Source organism: Sander vitreus, chromosome 3 (genome assembly GCF_031162955.1).
Source record: "Sander vitreus isolate 19-12246 chromosome 3, sanVit1, whole genome shotgun sequence".
Taxonomy (NCBI): Eukaryota; Metazoa; Chordata; class Actinopteri; order Perciformes; family Percidae; genus Sander; species Sander vitreus.
In genome coordinates this window covers 13,763,846-13,784,026 of record NC_135857.1, presented here as the reverse complement: position 1 = coordinate 13,784,026, position 20,181 = coordinate 13,763,846, and the positions used below count along the sequence as shown (strand labels likewise).

The 20,181-nt window shown below is 38.9% G+C and overlaps 2 protein-coding genes and 1 non-coding gene across 6 annotated transcripts; all 3 read left to right on the top strand.

Annotated features, from left to right (window-relative positions):
• Positions 1-4,357: 4,357 nt before the first annotated feature.
• On the top strand, positions 4,358-9,229 carry LOC144512733 (proton-coupled zinc antiporter SLC30A1). Its single transcript, XM_078243624.1, has 6 exons — positions 4,358-4,412; positions 5,789-6,361; positions 7,042-7,359; positions 7,691-7,968; positions 8,215-8,402; positions 8,917-9,229. Exons 1-6 carry the CDS (start codon positions 4,358-4,360, stop codon positions 9,227-9,229), a joined length of 1,725 nt encoding a protein of 574 aa, XP_078099750.1.
• Positions 9,230-10,384: 1,155 nt separating this feature from the next.
• On the top strand, positions 10,385-10,471 carry trnastop-uca (transfer RNA opal suppressor (anticodon UCA)). Its single transcript has one exon. It is a non-coding gene; the product is annotated as a tRNA-Sec (tRNA).
• Positions 10,472-11,459: 988 nt separating this feature from the next.
• On the top strand, positions 11,460-19,955 carry mrpl28 (mitochondrial ribosomal protein L28). Of its 4 annotated transcripts, none has more exons than XM_078246139.1 (7): positions 11,460-11,567; positions 12,824-13,135; positions 13,593-13,745; positions 13,834-13,968; positions 14,118-14,207; positions 14,463-14,580; positions 18,419-19,955. In XM_078246139.1, exons 2-6 carry the CDS (start codon positions 12,851-12,853, stop codon positions 14,556-14,558), a joined length of 759 nt encoding a protein of 252 aa, XP_078102265.1. In that variant the 5' UTR covers positions 11,460-11,567; positions 12,824-12,850; the 3' UTR covers positions 14,559-14,580; positions 18,419-19,955. The 4 variants fall into 4 exon arrangements, with proteins under 4 accessions (XP_078102265.1, XP_078102266.1, XP_078102267.1 ...); XM_078246140.1 differs by having other exon boundaries at positions 18,414-19,955; XM_078246141.1 differs by lacking the exon at positions 18,419-19,955 and having other exon boundaries at positions 14,121-14,207; positions 14,463-14,908.
• The last annotated feature ends 226 nt before the right edge of the window (positions 19,956-20,181 follow it).

Sequence of the window (20,181 nt, the reverse complement as noted above, 5' to 3'; positions counted from 1 at the left end):
GTTCAGACCCTTAGACAGCAGTTCAGTAAAGTCATCGAAGAAGGTTGCACAGTATTTAGGTGGCCTGTAGATATTTAGAAATATAGCTCGAGGGGAGGACCTTAGCTGAAGAGCCACATATTCAAAAGAAGCATCATTTCCATAAGATAATTGTGTAGAATGAGTCATTAAACAAAATGGCGACTCCACCTCCTTTCTTATTCATTCTATTCTCACTCATAAAACTGAAGTTATGGGGAGCTGACTCGATAAGAACAGCAGCACTGTTATTATGGTCTAACCATAATTCAGTTAAAAACATAAAATCAAGATTGTGCTTAATAATAAAATCATTGATTAAAAATGATTTTCCCGCAAAAGACCTGACGTTTAGTAAGGCTAATGTTAGTGTGTTAAAAAATGTATCTGTCTCATTTTTTGGGACAGGCTGTGGCTGATGAGGAATGGATGCTATGGAAAAGTCCATCTGCTTTAAAAAAGATGTCTGCGGTCTCAGAAAAAGATTGATGATTAAAATGATCAATGAACTGCAGAGAATGGACGGTACATGCAGTTGAAAGCCATGTATTCAGTGCCAACAGCCTGCTGAATCTCTCAACTCCTCTTCTGACTGGCGGTAGAGGGCCACTGATAAACACCTCCAGATCCATAAAGTCCAGTTTCAGCAATTCAGACTATTGCTTTACAACATCATGTGACCCTATATGCAGTATAATATTCTTCACAGTTTGGTGTGCTGCCACGATATCCGGGATTCTGTGGGCAAGTCAGACACCATGTCTTTGTGAAAACAGAGTATTTTGGTGTTTTTACTGCTTTTTACATCTCTTACAGCAGAGTCACCCACAATCAGAGTTTGAAGCCCAGTCGTTAGCTTTCCCTGTAGCTTTTTACTTTTTGAATTGCTCTTAGTCCTTACCCTGCTGTGTGACAATGAGACGCAATCCAGGTCATGCAGCAGTGGAGCAAATCTGTTATCCAGTTGCACACTCGGTTGTTGGGGAGGCATTTTGTTGCTAATTCTCCCCTTCATTAGCCAACGTGATTAGCCTAATTGAAAAGTTCAGAGAAGAGACTCACACTTCTATTAACACTCTGCAATCGACTGTACTATCAATTGGGGGCTGCCTGGAAGATGTTGAAACCTCGCTGAGAGATATTGATTCAAGAACAACAATTTTGGAAAGCCTCTGTGCCAAACTGGCTAAGCACAATGCTACCCTATATGAGAGGCTAGAGGCTCTGGAGTCCATGACTGGGACAGTCATTGAGTCACAGGACAGTGTCTGGGAGTCACAGGACAGTGTACAGGACAGTGTCTGACTGTTCCGGGACAGTCATAGAGTCACAGGACAGTGTCTGGGAGTCACAGGACAGTGTCTGACTGTCCCGGGACAGTCATGGAGTCACAGGACAGTGTTTGGGAGTCACAGGACAGTGTCTGACTGTCCCGGGACAGTCATGGAGTCACAGGACAGTGTTTGGGAGTCACAGGACAGTGTACAGGACAGTGTCTGACTGTCCTGGGACAGTCATGGAGTCACAGGACAGTGTTTGGGAGTCACAGGACAGTGTACAGGACAGTGTCTGACTGTCCCCGGACAGTCATGGAGTCACAGGACAGTGTTTGGGAGTCACCGGACAGTGTACAGGACAGTGTTCAGGACAGTGTCTGACTGTCCCGGGACAGTCATGGAGTCACAGCACAGTGTACAGAACAGTGTCTGACTGTCCCGGGACAGTCATGGGAGTCACAGGACAGTGTACAGGACACTACTAACAGGACAGGACAGTTTTTGCTGCCACTGCTGCTGGCTTACCTTATCTGGGTGTCTCACCACTATAAGGCCAAGGAACTGCAATTTCAGAATAATCACAGACTACATATCACTCTATTGAAGAGGAAGAGAATGAACCCGGAATTATCAAAGATTTGCGTTAAGTGTGAGATTGAGGAAGGTTCATATGTCCACTGTCTATTGGACTGTGTACATATTCACAAATTTTGGGAAGATGTACGTAAAGAAATTAATGACATAATAGGACAGGCACTGAACATCTCTCCCTTATTCTGTATTCTTGGTATAGACCATCCTCCAGATATTCCTTCTAATCAGCTAAAACGTCTTAAAATCCTGCTCTTTTGTGCTACAAGATGTATTTTATTGAAGTGGGTGTCAGAGGAACTCCCTAGCGTTGCCCAATGGATATGCAGTGTACTAGGAGTTTATGCCCCTTGAAGCCCTTAGCTTCTATTTGAGAGAGGAACCGTTTCAGTTTCATAAAGTCTGGGGTCCATTTCCAACTTACTTGGGGTCTGATTGTCTGCGTACAATAACACTAGGGCTGTATGGGTTGGCTTGGGGAGAATAGATCTTTATTGTCTAACTGTATGTCTATGTATGTGCATTCCTGATTTGTATTGTATGATGGATTGTTGTACCTTCATTTGAAACTGTCATGACCTGTAAATCTGTCAATGTTCAATACAAAAAAAGAAATATGCAAGCAGAGGCAGGAGCAAGCAGCAAATTGTCTGCACTGTAAGAACCTCAAGCAAGATAACATACTGCTAAAATGATAATGCATGAATAATAATCCAATAATAGTAAATATACATAAAACGCTCTCAAAGCAGCATAAGAAGTTGCTCCATGTCTGTTGGATGTGTAATAGGCAAGTATTTGCTAACATGTTTGACATAACTTAATAAGGTGATGATATGTCAATGTTGTGTTTTCAGTTCCGCTGCCTCCAAGTGCCCACAAAAAAACAATCATGATAGCTTTAAAGAAATTCTCCAAAGATGAAGAAGCAGGCAGAGCTTCATAACTAAAAACTTTGTTTCAGCTTTGAGGGTGCTTAAAGGTTTTGCCAAACTGCTGTGGCCTCTCTCTCTCTCTCGCTCTGTTAGGGGACAGTGGCAAGTGATCAAATGCTTCCTCGCTGGGTCTCTCCTTGGGCTTAGCCGTGCCTCAGGAATGTGCTGGCATGCTGATAGAACAGTAGGGATTTATCCGTGGTGTCAGCCCATATCTGGCCTGTTGATTCGCAGTCCAGTGGACTGCAACAGACCCCTGCACATGGGCACACAAGAGCAGGGGCTGATGGGACTGCAGCATCATCTGTGGGTTCATGAGTGCTAAGAGGGGGACAGAGAGGGTGCACCACCTCGACAGAGCTTGAAAGAGCTAATAAATGCAAAAATAGACAAAACCCAGTTGCCTTTAAAGGAACTATTTTTGGGAATTTATGGGGAAATATGCCTATTTGCTTTTTTGCCGAAAGTTAGAAGAGAAAATTGACACCATCTTGTTTGTACGATAAATATAAAGCTACAGCTTAGCATAAAAGCTGGAGACGGAGAGAAACAGCTTCTTCCAAAATCCGCCTACCAGCACCTCTAAAGCTCACTAAACTAAAATAGATGTGATAAGTTTGAATTAATGCACTTTAGAGGTGCTTGTTACCTTTGGACAGAGCCAGGCTATCTGGTCCTTCTTGTTTCCAGTGTTTATGCTAATACGCCATCAAATAATATTTTCTTGTTTGATTTATTATGATTATAATACGTTTTATTTTAATGATTTTTAAATATCTTTACTAGATAAAGGTAAAACTACACATTGCTTCTAAGACAAGGGAATATGCCACTGCAAATATCTTGCAATTCATTGAATATTATCTCAATAATAGACAAGGAATACATGAATTGTAATCGTGAATTCAACCCTTCATATTTGCAACAATTTTACAATCAACCAAAACAAGTATAACGTTAGCATGCCAAAATATAACAACTCATTGGCAACCATTTCTTAGTTTGGAGGGCAGTTAGAAAACGCTGCAAATAAATCCTAAATAAAATGCCAAAAGCTGAGATGAAAGCAACAGATTAGTAATTATGTCGATATTTTACTGACTAAACTTCTGACCTTACTAGATCCAAAAAGGACAGATAGCCTTTACTTCTCTCTTGCTCTTGGAAGACTGGATGCAACAACAGGCATCACAGTTGCTATGAAAATAACACAGACTGTAGGAAAATAATGTAACATGTAAAGTGACTGGAAACCTCCCACAGGCAGAATAAGTCATAACTCATAACACACTGTGCTGCATCACCTGCCCTTCTTGATAAAAAAAAACACATTTGTGCCAATGCTGCATGCAGTGCAGCGGCACACTGAATTAGTGCAAATTAGCTTCACTGGATCTGCTCAGAGTGTGTGAAGGGTGGGTGGGCTGTGTAATCGTCCACTCAAGGTATTCTCCCACCAATGAGCTGAGGATGGAATGCAAACCGGGATGACTGAGGAAAGGAAGATATCCCACCACCCCCTCCTCCCCAGCTCACATGACTGTGATTACAGTAAAGGAGGAGTGTGGTGGGACACAGTCAGGGAGAGATGGTGAGCACGATGAATGACATTTTTCTGATTGCGGCACACACATCACATCCAAGAACTCAACTTGTCTTTGATTGCTGGCCGAGGGTCGTCCACTTTTCCAGGGTAATTAAACTTTAGACTGAAAAGAAAATGCGTAGATTGTCTACATTTGTTGCATTTGTCTTTAACTTTGATTTCTAAATGCCACTTGTGCAAATAGATTGCTGTGTGTTACATGTACATGCTGGTTTATTCATGACTTACAGTCAGTGGTGGAAGAAGTACTCAGATCTTTTGTTTAAGTAAAAGTAGTAATACCACGATGAAGAAATAGTCTTTTACAAGTAAAAGCCATGCATTCAAATGTAAGTAAAAGTATTAATTATGGTTCACTTCAGAATAATATATATCAGTGCTGGATTATAATTATTGATGCATTAATGTGTACATCAGTTTAATGTTGCAGCTGTTAAGATGGAGCTAATTTGAACTACTCTCTAAATTGCTGGGTACTTTGTGCATTTCCCCAAGATCAATACAGCTTTATCTTCACCTATAATACATCATGTCATCTGCAAACTAACTTTTAGCTCAAGTCATCACATGAATGTAAGAGTAAAAAGTACAGTATTTGCCTCTGTATTGGTGCGGACTAGATGTATAAAGTTGCAGGAAATGGAAATACTTAAGTAAAGTACAAGTACCTCAAAATTGTACAGTAGTGAATGATGCTGTGGCATGCTGGTGTGGGTAATTTTTAATTAATATTAAAAGCAGTGGAGGAATGTAACTTAGTACATTTACTGAAGCACTTTACTTAAGAGGTACTTGTACTTAAATGTTGTTATGTTATGCAACTTTATACTTCTACTCTACTACATTCCAGAGAGAAAGATTACACTTTTTTTTTACTTGACTACAGCTGGAGTTAGCAGATGAAGATTTTACACATTAAGCTTTGGCTGTGATCAACTACCCAGTAATGAGTGCACCATACAGTAACTATAGGGCTCTAATCCTGACCTTGAGTGTAACAGATGCAGCTGCAACGTCCAGTGTTGCTCAGGGAAGCCTGGTCGGTTCAAGCTCTAACTTTGTTTCCTTTTGCAAAAAATGTTTCCTTCTGAAAGAAGACACGGTCACTGCACATCTAAGACAATGTTCCCAGAACTAGAAAGTGACAAGAGGGGAGAAAATGGAAATTAGTGTTTAAATCTCATTTACATCCATGTTTTTTAAATAAAATAAATGAGCTTAATGTAGAACATGGAGGTTGTTAGAAGAAGTGAGTGTGTGTGTGTGTGTGTGTGTGTGTGTGTGTGTGTGTGTGTGTGTGTGTGTGTGTGTGTGTGTGTGTGTGTGTGTGTGTGTGTTTGAGTTCTAGTGTGCGCTCTCAGTTGCAGATATGAGGGTGCTACACGGGTGCATGCTGGGAGTGACCATCTTGCTGCTGGTGTGCGAGGTCACCATCAGTCAGCTGTGCAAATCCCTTATCACCCTGGTGGATGGTTTCCACACACTCTTCATCCTCTTGCGCATGGCTCTTCATCCTCCTCAAGCAGCAAGCATCATAAAACCTCCAATCTCTGCTTTGGACTCCTCTGCATCTCCTCCACATGCTTCCTCCACCCTGCCTGCAGTGTCATCCATCAAATCTCTACCTGGGACCGAGACTGGTGGGTCTTCAGACTGCAGTGTGTCCTACACCCGCAGCAGGATTCACCCTGTGGGGGCTTTCATCTCCACTCTCCTCCTGACCTCACTGTGTCTCTCCTACTTCATGGAAATCAGCAATTTTTCCCTGGAACCACAGCCAGTGCAGCGCCCCCTGCTGCTTGTGGTGGTCGGAGCTTTCAGTGTGCTCCATAAGATGCTGGTGGTCTGGCTGAACTGGGTTCAGCTGCAGGATGAGAGAGCTGGGGCCAGCAGGCAGACGGAGACCGAATCTCACCTTGAAGAGAACCACAAAGGTAACATTACTTACAGATCACATGTTCACTTTGAGAACTGATGCACACGTATAAAGTATAACAATATGTGTGTTGTCTCTTTATAAATGCTGTAACTAATAGTTTTATTAATGGTCAATAAATCACTTACAAATGCTTTTTAGATCAGTTATAAGCCATTCATGCGAACCTTTGGGTTCCAAATACAACACTACATGAGAGTGGTATAGATCCTAATGGGATTTTTACAACTAGAGTCTGAACACGTGACATCCAGTTTCAGCTGGTTAACCATATAAATGTGATCAATCTAATCAGTGATGACCACACTTTTCACTGTACTTTTCACTGTACTAAGGATCTTAAAGTCTAATGTCGTGTAAGACTAGTTACTGCAATTCTGGTGGCTAAAATGTTTGCATTTAGGAGAATGTGGAATTTGTGGCAGCTCACAATGATGCATGAAGCATAAAGTACAACTGCAGAGCCCCTCTCTCTGTCTCACCAAGTTAGTCATGTCATATGAAAGCACATACTTATACTGGCATTATGTAATCATAATCTTTTACTACAGAAGAATTAGTGTGCCTGTCCAGGTGATTATATTGTTCTGACAGATTTTTACTTTGAAGTAGCTGCCAAGTAAGGAACATCAAACAGTGTCCATGTTTGTTTTTCATTCCTCTGTTCGACTCCCACAGTCTTGGCTGCAGAGAAAACCAAAGGCCAGGCTGAGCCGGGGCGAGTCCTGGACGACGTTAGCCACGTCCAATCGGCCATGGATGACTCACTCCACAATGGGGCGCTTGTCCTCTGTAACCCAGGAACCTCCAGCGTCCCTGACACCGACTCTCAAACACTACAACAGCCAGAAGTCCACCTGCATGCAGCAGCTACACAGGACAGCATTTACTGTGACGTAGCCAGCGGTGTTGCAGTTTTGAAGGTTTGCAAGTGTGAGAGTCGTTCAGATGACATCACGGAGAGTTCCAAAGACAGCACCTGCATGGGACATCTTGGTAAGAAAGTTTAGCTTTTTGGACTTTTTGGTCACCTTTCTCACTTTGGTGTCCCGTAAAAAGAAGAGCCACATGAAGAAAAAAAAACATTTGAATTCAACGCACATATGTAAATATTTTGTTTTTATATGTGACCAAATGAAATTGCCAATTTGATATGGGTGAGGTGGGTTTTTTTGCAGGTGAAATTACAATTTTTACATTAACATATATTGTTGGTGTTTGTATTGTTTTGTTCATCAACGTTCAATGATTGTCGTTAAAAACATTACCAAAGTTGAAAGTTTTGATTTAACCACATACCTGAAGATCATGTTTTCTCCCTCTTCAGACAGTCAAAATGCATCTAGTACCTCCCCAGTCTGCAAGTCATCACATCACATTGAGAGGACTGTACCAAGCAGCAAGTGTCCAGTCAGTCTCCTGTCGTTCGTCCTCGTTATTCAGGGCCTTTGTACCTCCTTTCTGGCTCTGATCATCAGCCTGGTGATGCTGCTGGTCAGCCCGCAATGCCTGCACAGCTCTGGAACCTGTGGCCTCCTGGTTTACCTGGATCCTGGCCTCTCCCTGCTGGCTGTGATTACGCTGATTTCCACAGCTGCACCACAGGTCAGGCTCTGTGTGTTTATGTCATACCATTTAGTTAAAATTTTGCTTTTTGAGCATTTAGCTGAAGCTCTAATGAAGACCACATTAAGAGTTCAACCCACTAATAACAACCATTTGCTGCAGCTGTAACGATCAATCAATCAATTTATTATTTGTCCCAGAGGGCACTTTGTGTCGCAGCAGGCATAAAGCATAAAAACATCCAAACCTCTACTGACATGTCATTTCACTGGTAAATCTCTCCAGGTGCACAGGTACGGCTTGCTGCTGCTACAGGCCACACCTCCACACATTTGTGTGTCAGACCTCGGGCGGAGGATTAAGAGTGTCCCTGGGGTGCAGGCTGTGCACGACCTCCACGTCTGGCAGTTAACTGAATCATTCATGGTGGCCTCTGTACATGTACACTGCCATGCTGGGTTTCCAGTGCACAGGTGAAGTGGAAAAGTTTGACTTTTGTACCTGGTGGTTCTAACTATTTATACCATGGCCATTGAGGAATTCTCAATTCTGATTGGCTGGAAGGTATGGATTTAATTTTTGTAATCAAACAGTATAACCAGACACCTATAAAACATGTTTGTTTGCCGTTCTAAATTAGTGTACTGTTACTGTGGGTAAAGCTTGACGTTAGGTAAAGCTCATGGAGCTAGGGTTATCTGTAGTAAGTATGGGTTTTAAAAAATGACTGATAGTTTATATAGTTTAACTACGTTTTTATTTCATGCTTGGGATGAGACACAGCAAATTCATCCATTACTGTATGTATATATCCTCTCATCCTGAGCATTATCACAGGGGATTGGAGCCAGTCCCAGCTCACATCGGGCGATAGGGGGTCCAATCCAATCATACGCAAATTCATTTTATAGATTCTAGGGGCTGTTTCTGGCTGGTTATGTGTTTTTGTCCAGATTAAAAACTCTATATCATTTCACACATGTCCAGGTGTGCTGATCTGATGTTGGGGGTCACGAAGGTGCTGCAGAGTGTAGGAGTGAGCTGCTGCACCGTTCAGCCAGAGTTTGCCTCCTGCTCTGGGTCCTCTGCAGGCAGCGAGGGGGACGCCTCACCTGTTGTGCACAGAGTGGACCCCTCCCTGCCTCCTTTTCTGACCTGCAGCCTCGCCTGTGGAAAGGCCTGCGCTAGGAATATGTGCTGCTCTCGGTTAGAGGAAGAGACCGGGAGCATGCTGGCACCACCAGCTGAGGAAACAAAGGAAGAGCCCCAGACACTGGTCATTGAGAACACCTTCCTCTGACTGAAAACCCTGGAGAAAAAGTAATTGATTAATGTAAAGGTAGAGGTGAATGAACAGATTTGAATGTGTAATCTCCAAAATATTGCCTGCACATTATATGTAAATGTTCTGTTCAGTTTTGTGACATTAATACGGTGCTGCACCAAAAAAATTTAAGCAATATCAAGCGAAATTCTGTGAAAATAAAGGCATTTTTTCTTGTGTTGCTTCATTTGTACCTGAACTCTTTGTATGTATTGAAATAAAACAAATAATTATACTAAAATGTGTCCATTTTCATTTCAAGATTATATATAAAATGTATTGATTCCAGTGTCACAGCAGCAAAATTACAAGAACAAATGCAAATAGAGGAGTCATTTAATACTGTATGCATGTGCATATATAAAATGTAATACTATATACACCCAGTGGTGGAAAGTACATTCATGCAAATACTGTACTTAAGTGCAAGTTAAAGGTACTTGTACTTTATTGAAGTGTTTGTGTTTTATGCTACTTTTTACTTCTACTCCACTATTATTGTACTTTCTACACCACTACATTTATCTGACAGCTATAGTTACTACCTACTTTGCAGATTTAAATTTGACATGCAAGTGTGTAATGTGTAGTGTTCATAAAAGTGTCTTGTGTCTACATATAGTATATATAGGCAATGTGAGGCTGAGCGATCACACAGAGGGCTTTTTCATAGCAGATAAGGTCGGAAAAGCACCAATACTAAAGGCTGAGCATAACAACTGGCACACCTTGAAAGGACTGAAGCCATTAATAATGTAATTATTATTATAGACAATGTTACATCTGTATCTTTCCTGCTATGAAATGTCGAAAATGGATTTCTGTTTGCGTATATTTTTTCTATTTCTTACCTGTGATGACGCCATGTGACTCCACCTTTTTATATTCAGACAGCCAATCACAATGCGCCTGCTTTGCATCACACAGCACCGAACAGACAATTGTTTCCCTTGTTTGTGTATTTATTTGACATAAACATGTTTTAGGGCATCCGGGACGTGATTATACATTGTGTACACGAGCTCGTTGTAAGAAATACAAACCAACGTCAGAGTTATTATGGAGACACCCTGACTCAGGAGACTCTCGCTGCTATGAGCTATATATACATCTGACAGACATAGTTGAAGTGCCCGGATGATCCTCGGTGGTCCGGGGTGCAGGCTTCAAACCTGTAGCTGCATAACTGCAGAGTGGTTCAATTCCACCTTTCGGGCGATGAACCGTGAATACCCGTCCTTGAGATTCCCTTAGCATTACGAAGTAGTGACGAATTATCGTACGTGGCCAACCTATCTGACTAGAGCTGTAGACGACGTAAGCGTTAGCACTTGGCTGAAGTGTGTCACATTCTGTATAGTCGTTTTACATAATTTACAAACCGTAAAAATTCCCTTACTACTCACGAATCTACTTCCTGTCTATCCTTGTTTTGACAATAAAAGTTCCAAATTGTTAAAAGGAACAGCGTCACATTTTGTATTCGCTCTTTTTCATCAAAGTAGGCTAAGTTACTTAAGAATCTCCATTTAAGACAGCTATAACGTAACGTTACTTTGCAGATTAAGATTGCCCAAACATGATTTTCTTATAAAATAGCATAATTAGTAGCCTACATGTTAAACTACCCAACAGTATGTAAAGTTGTGTAATCATCTACACCATCATCTACACCTCGACCTACTACAACTTTAAAATGTTGCTCACTTAATGCATCCGTCAAAATAAGTGATGAGCATGATGAACACATTAATAGGAAATCTAGCATATTAATAGAAAATTAAATAAATCAACATTTTTTTCCTTAGTATCTTTATTTTAAATCATGTCTTACTGTGAACACTGGGAATTTATTTTCCAAAAGAGGAAATAAAAAATAAAAAAAAAAGAGTTAGTCTATAAATCTAGTTAATATATTATAATATAATGTGATATAATTTAACATAGTAGTCACGAAAATAAATACACAAAATAAATGATAGAACAATTTGCAAAATGTATATAAAAAAGTATATATGATATTGCTAATACATGTTCAATCCATATACGTTTGTGTTCAATCTATAACCACTGTGGAATTTGTTGTGAATTTATTTTCTACATCCGCTTTGCCCGGAAAACAACATCGATTGACAGCCTGTGCAAGCCAATAATCTGCGAAAATTCCCGGCCGCTATCCAATCATTCTCCTTTTTGGTGTAGGCGGGCCAACCAATACGGAAATCTGCCTGTGCAGTGGAGACTGTGCATGATGTCCTTGCCTGCCTAGTTTTGGGCTAACCTAGATTAAAAACTCATATTCTACTTGGTGGAGGTAATTTTTTTCTTCTTACCCGGTAAAACAGACATATGAACGAGCTCTCAACGGTATATTAGACTAGTTGAGGCCTTGTTTCGATGTATAACTGTGTTGTTGGTCTGTGCCAGTTAGCGTCCTGCTAACTAACGTTAGCAACGCTATTTATTTAGTTCTAAAAGTAACTTGTCACTTATCATGTCAGAGACTTATTTAGTAGGTTTTAATTGTCCTAAACTGTAGCATGGCTGTAATTAACTAACGTTTCAGTTTCAATTAACGTTAATTCATTATTTTTTTTCAATTTCTTTGTCAGTTTATATCTTCACTTTAGGGTATATTGACAAATAACAAAACACAAGTTCAGAGTGTTTTTTTTTTTTTAGGATGTATTATTGTCATAAATATTGACAGAAACATAATCACAAGACAGAAAAGCCCCAGACCATATGGTGCCCCAGGTCATGTGTGTGGCAATTACTGGTGGTGATTTGATGAATTAGGAATTTGTTTAAATGCCCCACAATAAAACCTGACATGGTAAGAGCCCTGAGGTTGCTTCTGCGTTTTCATCCAGTCTTGAGGACCTGTGTCAAAATGTAGTTTTAAACCTAGTATTTCATCAGATATCATATGACGCTTACATTGGGTCTTTAACATATGAAAACAAAAACAAACTGACAAAACTGCAGCAGAGGAGTATTCCAGTGTAGAAACACTGGTTGGTTACTGGGAATCTGGGCAAAATGGGCAGGGGATTGTTTATTTGTGGGGTGTTCAATAGGGTAACATTTTATGTTGAATAATAATAATCATTCAAGTTATTCATCAAGTAAAATCCCAAACACTCGGTGCTTCCACCTATAAGGAAGACAAAACAAGCAATTGAAGATGTCACTGGGCACGTGTGGTATTTCTTTTACTGTCTGACACTTTATAGACTAAACTGTTTGTCAACAAAGAAATAGACAGATTATCAATGATGAATGTAACTGTTACCTACATACCTAGAACGTATTACTTGGTCTGATCAGGAAAAACTGTAGAAACTCAGAAAACCATTACTATTTGTAAATCCGTGACTATAAATCTTACCTTGAAATTGATTATTTTCTGTCAACTAAGTCAGTTATTCACTTGCAGCAAGTCTTCTCTTATTATTTTATTCGATTGCATTGCCTGCAACTCATTTATAATGCTGTGCAGGGAACTATTGATTTTCTTATTGGTTTCACTAAGTAACAACCTGACATTTTTCTTATTCTGTCTTTCAGGTTTAACTATTTTAAAGATAGTCCGTTATGCCTTTTCATAAATACTCCCCCAAAATCTGGGAGGCCCTAAAACTGAAGCAGGGCATCTACGCTCGTCTCCCCAAACACTACCTTAAGTCCCTTGAGCAGAAAGATCCCAGCCCTGTCCATTGGAGACCTCTGGGAGTCCAGTACCGAGCCAACCCAACGACCAGGCAGAAGGAACGAGTGCAGGATGTCCCGATACCCATCTACTACCCTCCAAGCTCCCAGGACGGCCTGTGGGGAGGAGAGGGCTGGATATCAGGCTTCAGATACGCCAATAATGACAAAGTGAGTCTCCAGGAAGATGATTGTCTTTCTTTATTTCTAGTACAGTCTGTTGACATTACTTGATTATACCATAATACACACCGTATAATCTTCCAGCTGCTGTAGATTAATATCCAGCTTGGGCTTTGTTAGCATGTCACCCTTTGCTCGCTGTCAACTCCCCTCTCTTCACGTTAAGAACGTTAGAATTAATACATAAAAAATACATTACAAGGTTAAGGTATAAGTTTCCACTCTCTCACTTTTGTCTTTTTCATTGGACTAAATGGGATTGTCGAGTGGACACACTCAACAGCCCTGTCATAAAAATCACTAAAAGTACATTATAAGTTGTGTGTTTACAAAATCCAGCTTTACTGAATGTAAATATGTAGCTCAAGTTTTTTTGTTAGTAATTGCAAAGTGTTAGACACGTAGCTGTAGACATAATACATTTCTAAATGGTCTCTTTCCGTAGATGTCGACTCGTCTGAAGAAGACGTGGAAACCACAGCTGTTCAAGAGAGAGTTGTATAGCGAGATCCTCGATCACAAGTTCACCATCACAGTCACAGCACGCACTCTGGACCTCATCGATGCTGCCTTTGGTTTCGACTCCTATATTCTCAGCGTAAGAGAGCGCTACCTCTGTGTGACAAAATTACGGGGTTTTTTTTCCGTCTGGCTTTTTTATGACTGTAATTATCCATCTCTATCAGACATCAAAGGAAGACCTGAACTCCAAGTTGGGGATGGACCTGAAGAGGGCCATGTTGCTTCGCCTGGCACGCAGAAACACAGAGCTTTACCCCTCCGACCCTGTCAAGCGAGAGAAGGTCTACAACAAATACAAGGTAGATGGGATGTGTTCAAGTCCACCGAGTGATCGTAAATTTGTTGGGAGAGGAGTGATTAAAACTAACCCTGATGGTTACCAGCTACTGTACAAGAGAAAGAGTTGTCATTAATAGCAAATGACATTGTATGCTTCCTTCTGTCGAAGCAGCAGTTTGAGATCCCAGAGGAGGAGGCAGAGTGGTTGGGTCTGAGTCTGGAGGAGGCCGTGGAGAAGCAGAGGCAGCTGGAGCACAAGGTAACAGAATCCTCAAACACACCTGCCTGAAGCTCCACCTCATTCAGCACTTGTTTCAGCCATTTTAGCTCACAGAAACAAAGTAGTAGAGCTAATGCACCTCTATTGCAGGCCGCAAGATTTCTAGGAAATGGGAAAGACAGAGTGCAAATATCTTCAATTTTCAATTAAAAGACTTTCATTACAAATCAGTAATCATTAGGGTTGGTTATCACTTGGTTCTGACCCTGTTTCGTTCTTCCTCTTGTCTCTCAGGAGCCGGAGCCTCTGTTTAAGGCCTGTGTGGAGGAGCTGGTGAAGGAGCTGCACGTCCAAAAACTCTCGGAGCCACACCTCATAGAGAATAAGTGACGACAGAGGCAGCTTTTCAGATGTAGGTTGAACTGTCAAGCTTCTCCAGATGGTGGTGGAAATCACAAAGTTTCTTAAACTATTTCACCCGTGAGAACTTCCTGCAGTTTCAACTTGTATTTCCATCTGGGAGGGACACAAAGGTAAAAGACCACAAGGGACGAGGTCATGTTGGAGTAATTCTTATTTATTTCTCCCTTACATTTAAGATCCAAAAATAGACGACATTTTAAGAATTAAGGAAAAAAAAGCCTCCGTCAGTGTAAATACTCCCCGACCAGCTGTGATTTCAGGCCCTTGTACAGGATATCTAAAAAAAAAATAAAAGATTCCCTTTTTTTTTTCCTAAACCTTGTTTCTGCTCATCTGTTCTCCACTATTTATTAAATACTTATATAATTCACTGCATCATTTTAGGCCTTTTTTAGTAATGAGGTGGTTTGACATTTTGAGTGATACGCTTATTTTGCTTGTTAGCTGAGAGTTAGATAAGAAGATTGATCTTCTCATGTTTGTACGGTAAATATGAAGCTGGAACTGTTTAGTGTTGAGTGTAAAAATGACAATTTAAAGGATTATGCATTAGATTATTTCTTGGTAACTTCCTGGACTCTGTTTACAGTCTTAATGCTAAGCTAATGGACAAATAGTAATATCAAAGACAAAAAAATTAAGCTATGAAGCACAAAAGTCAGAAAGGCGCAGTTATAAAAATGTAATACCACATTGTTAATAAAATACTACTAAATATGGCCATACAGTTTTTTTATTTCAGTAGGTAGGGAGAATAAATATGAGATTGGTATCAATCTTAACAGTACTAAATACATTTTCTCAAGTACTGCACTTAGGTATAATTTTGAGGTACTTTATAGTTCTACTTAATTTTCTTTTCTACTTTTTGCTTCACTACATTCATCAAACAGCTTTAGTTATTAGACACTTTACATTTTAAAATGTTACACACATAATCTATGGACTCATAATAAGGCATGATGCATTATTAAAGCTGAAACTACCCAAAAGTGTATAAAATGTTTAAAATGATCTCCTTCATGACCAGCTACATTAACATTAAAATGCTATTTCTATCTTAACGCATCAGTAATCACATAATATATAGTAATATAACTGACAGGAACCATTCAACTGCATGATATTTCCCAACACTAACACCAACTAATATTTCTTTACTTTTAAGATTTTGAATGCAAGTCTTTTACTTGTATTCAAGTACTTTCATATTGTGGTATTGGTACTTTTCATGAGCTCTCTGCAAGAATGTAAATATGCATATTTTCCAAAATGTCAAACAGTTCCTACTGTAAACCCAGGACATGTTATGCTTGTTTTTCCCCAGTAGATGGAACCAAAATGCTTTAAATGAGTACAGTTGAAACATTTAATAGAGTGAGACATTGTTTGATTTATGAAGCCTACTTTGTTTTATTAAAATGAAGTTACAACTTAAGAACTCCAGAAATTAATCAAGCCCATAAAACTGCAGTTAAATATGTTACTGTTTCAAAAACTATGTTTTCTTAGCATTTTCTTGTTAAACTAGTACTAGTACTTTCATCAAAACAATTAAAAAAAATTTAAGTTAACCTTTCTTTAACCAGGTAGGCCGTTGAGAACAGTTTCTCATTTGCAACGGCGACCTGGCCAAGAAAAGCATAACAAGTGTCGTAATAAACCACACCTCTGTCCATGAAGACACTGATGCAGCTAAGCTCCTTATATGGTGCTTGAGTTGCAAAATGGAAGAAAAAAAAAAGAGCGAATAAAAAGACGACAAAGAGGTTTACGAAAACAACCGTTTCTTTCCTGGTTTCACTTTTCAACACGTCTGTGACAGTTGTATTGATGTTGTGTGGCTTTGTGGTTGCAGCTATTATGGTAAGATGGGGAGTCCCTACTGGTGTGGGGACTCCCGTGGGTGTAACCTGGCAACAAGAAAAAAAAATGATACCTTGCACCTGTAAACAGAAAGATTGACTCCTTATATAGATACAACCTCTTTGTGGAATTACCCCCTTCATATACGTAGTGCACACAATTAGCAAATCTTCCAAAACAAACCAAGTGCCACATTTGGTGATTTTTCTCTGCCAGAGGACAAATTTAAGATGAACATCTGGCTGCGTCGTCCTTACTCCCCTGAGATAAATAAGGCTTGTTTGGCCAAATTCTTTTCTTTTTAAATCAGGTCGCAAAGATTAGTTTGTCTGAAAGTGCCATCCATGAACTATGGCCCATGTATGAGCCATCTGTGTCCACATTTTTACTTTTTTTTTAATCATTGGCCAATAACTTCAATCTGCAGTCTCCTGTTGCAGATCATTTCTTTCTCATGTTGTCTTTACTTGTGTAAATATTTATCATGGTAGTTGCCTTCTTACCAATCCCCTTTCCTATCCACCTTTGGCCAGATATTGATTTTTTTTTTTTTTTTTTAGGTGTATCAAACTGAGTTATCTTTTAACTTTATGGATAGCAATGTAGGTCATTCCAGCACTTTGGTCTAGACTGAAATATCTCAACAACTACTGGATGGATTTTCATGTTATTTGGTGCAGGCATTCATTGTTGCCAAACGATGAGACCAAATGACTTTGATGATTCTCTGAATTTTCCACCATGAGGTTGACATTTGTGCTTTTGAGAGAAATGTCTTAACTATTGGAAGTATTTGCCTCTAAATGACAGAGGCAAATACTCTACTTTACTCCACTACATATATTTGATATATTATGATGTATTATTATAGATTATGATATGATGAGACTTTATTGATCCCTGGGGGGAATTCAAAAGCTACCCAGCAGTATATAGGCTAAATTAAATAAAAGTAGCCCTGCAATTACCAACTGCAACATTAAAGTGATGCACATATTAATGCATCAATTATTATGATCCAATAATATAATTTACATGATTCTGGAATGGAGCATTGTGCATACTTTTTTACTTTTGATACTTTAAGTATATTTTGATGCTAATACTTTTGTACTTTTACGTAAGTTAAAATTTGAATGCAGTATTTTTACTTAAAGAGTATTTCTACACCATGGTAATGCTACTTTTAATAAAGTACAAGCGCTGAATACTGCTTCCACCTCAGATTATTTATTATAATGTGTGTGATTTAGCAGTAAGTGCTCGGTAAACAGTTGTGCTCACCTGACAGTGGGTGGGACTCCAGTGAAAGCTTCTGTTTTAATGACTTCATCTGAGTGATGCGACGGAAAGTTACGCCTCCACCTTACACATACGTTTGAGGTTAAAAACCACACAAGCTCCCTGATTAAATCTTTTTGCATCGTTATTTCTACATTTGATCATTTCCACCACACATGACTCATCCTGTCTGCTCAGTTTTCCCCAGAGTCTCCACCAACCAACAGACATCTCTGCTCCTCACAACACCCAGTTTGAAACGGGGATCAGGACTGAACGGAGTGTGGACTGGTAGCTGGAGAAGTGTCAGTTCACCTCCTTGTTCAGTGTCCAACCCCCCCCCGCCCTCGCCCCCCAAGGCACACTGCTCATGGCGCCATCCTGTGTATGTTAAAACAACAGAATTAAACACTTTTTCCCCTTGCAGGATGAATAAAGTATACCTTCTTCTTCCTCTTCTTCTAAATAAACCTGAAAGTAAATCATGGAGTATGCTAACACTTCCTGCAGCCATTACAACCGTGCTGTTGTAATTAAAGTCTTTGTTAAACAACCACTTTTTAAGATGGCCTCATGTTACAACTAATAGAGTGGATATGTCCAGACAAGTCACAGCAGCAGGGTATGGTGACACCATTTTACAGGAAGTAATGTGTGTGTCTGTCTTTTCACTAGATCAGATGCCTTGGAAACCTGCAAGTGTGGAGTTTCCCAGCACCTGTGAACCATGTGTGTTCAGCTCAGGTCAACAGTGACAGCCAAAGACAGAAAAAGTAGCACACCTGCCAACAGCAACACACAAGGTCACCAGTTTCACAGATGGATGAATGTTAAATATGTAAACCATTCCATTGTTTATTTACTGCTCTGTAAAAACAGGTGTGCGGGAGTGCCGACCACTAGTGCTAAAAAAAGATATAGTATGTCATTAAAAAGTCATAGAATAGCATTTATCATAACAAATTATAGTATGTCATAAAATCATACATAAAAACTTATAGTATGTCATAAAAAATCCTAAAAAAGTCATAGTATAATGTCATTAAAAAAAGCCATAGTATGTCGTAAAAAGTCTAGTATATTACGCCATAAAAAATCATAGTTTAGTATGTCATAAAAAAGTTCATCAAAGGCCAAAGTATAGTACGCAATAAGAAAGTTCATAAAAAATCATAGTATGCCATAAAAAATTATAAACAGGTTTTATTTCATAAAAAAAGTCTTAGTATTGTACGTCATAAAACAAAATTCATTAAAAAGTCATAGTATATAGTAGGTCATAAAAACAGTCATGGTATAGTATGCCATAAAAGGCCATAGTATAGTATGTTGTAAAAATTCATAAAAGAGTCATGGTTTAGTATGTCATAAAAATTTCATTAAAAGACCTCATGGTATAGTACAATATAAAAAAGATAATAGAATGCCATACTTTTTTTTTTAATTAAAAAGTCATTGTGTAGTATGTAAAGAAAAGTCATAAAGTTCATAAAAAGTCATAATATATTGTCTTGCCTTGTCTTTTTTGGCTCAACCTATCTCTGTGAATCAACCTTTTCTGACATGAACTTTATCAAGATCAAACACAGAACAGGCCTTGCACTACAATACTCAGAGTTGCAGTGTCAAGTTATACCCCAGATTACAGTACACTTGTGACTTTCCCCTAACAGACCTTTCCAAACCAATAAGGGGTTTACAGATTTTCTTTTAAAACACGAGGACTCTAAACTCTAATATTGTTGTTGAACAAAAATGTGAAAAATGATTTGTTCAGAAAGTTGACATATGTGATGATTTATTTAAAGTGTTACAGATGTATAATTAGACATGTGACATGATTTGTTTAAAAATGTAACAGAGTTGATTTCTTAAATGTTACAGAAGTGATCATTTGTATAAATATGTGACAGAGGTCATTATTTGTTCAAAATGTTACAGATGTGTAATTAGTACAAAATGTGACATGATTTCTTTAAAAATATGAGATTTCTTTTTTTTATTACAGAAGTGATAATTTGTTTTAATATGTGACAGAGGCCATGATTTGTTCAAAATGTTACAGATGTGTAACTAGTACAAAATGTGTCATGTTTAAAAATGTGACGGAATAAATTTTTTTTTTTAAATGCTACAGAAGTGATAATTTGTAAGTGTGGTGATTCATACAAAACTGTCACAAATTAAATTTAATAAAATAGCAAATGTAATAACTGACTTTGATGTTGCATGTTTAAATTTCGAAAATAGTCATAGTATAGTATGACGAAAAAAGTGATAAAAACGTCATAGTATATTGAAAAAAGTCAAACTATAGTAGATTGAAGAAAGTGATAAAGTCATAGTATAATATGTTGAAAATGAAATTGTATAGTATGTCGAAAAAGTGATAAAAAAGTCATAGTATAGCATCTCAAAAAAAGTCATAGTATAGTATGCCGAA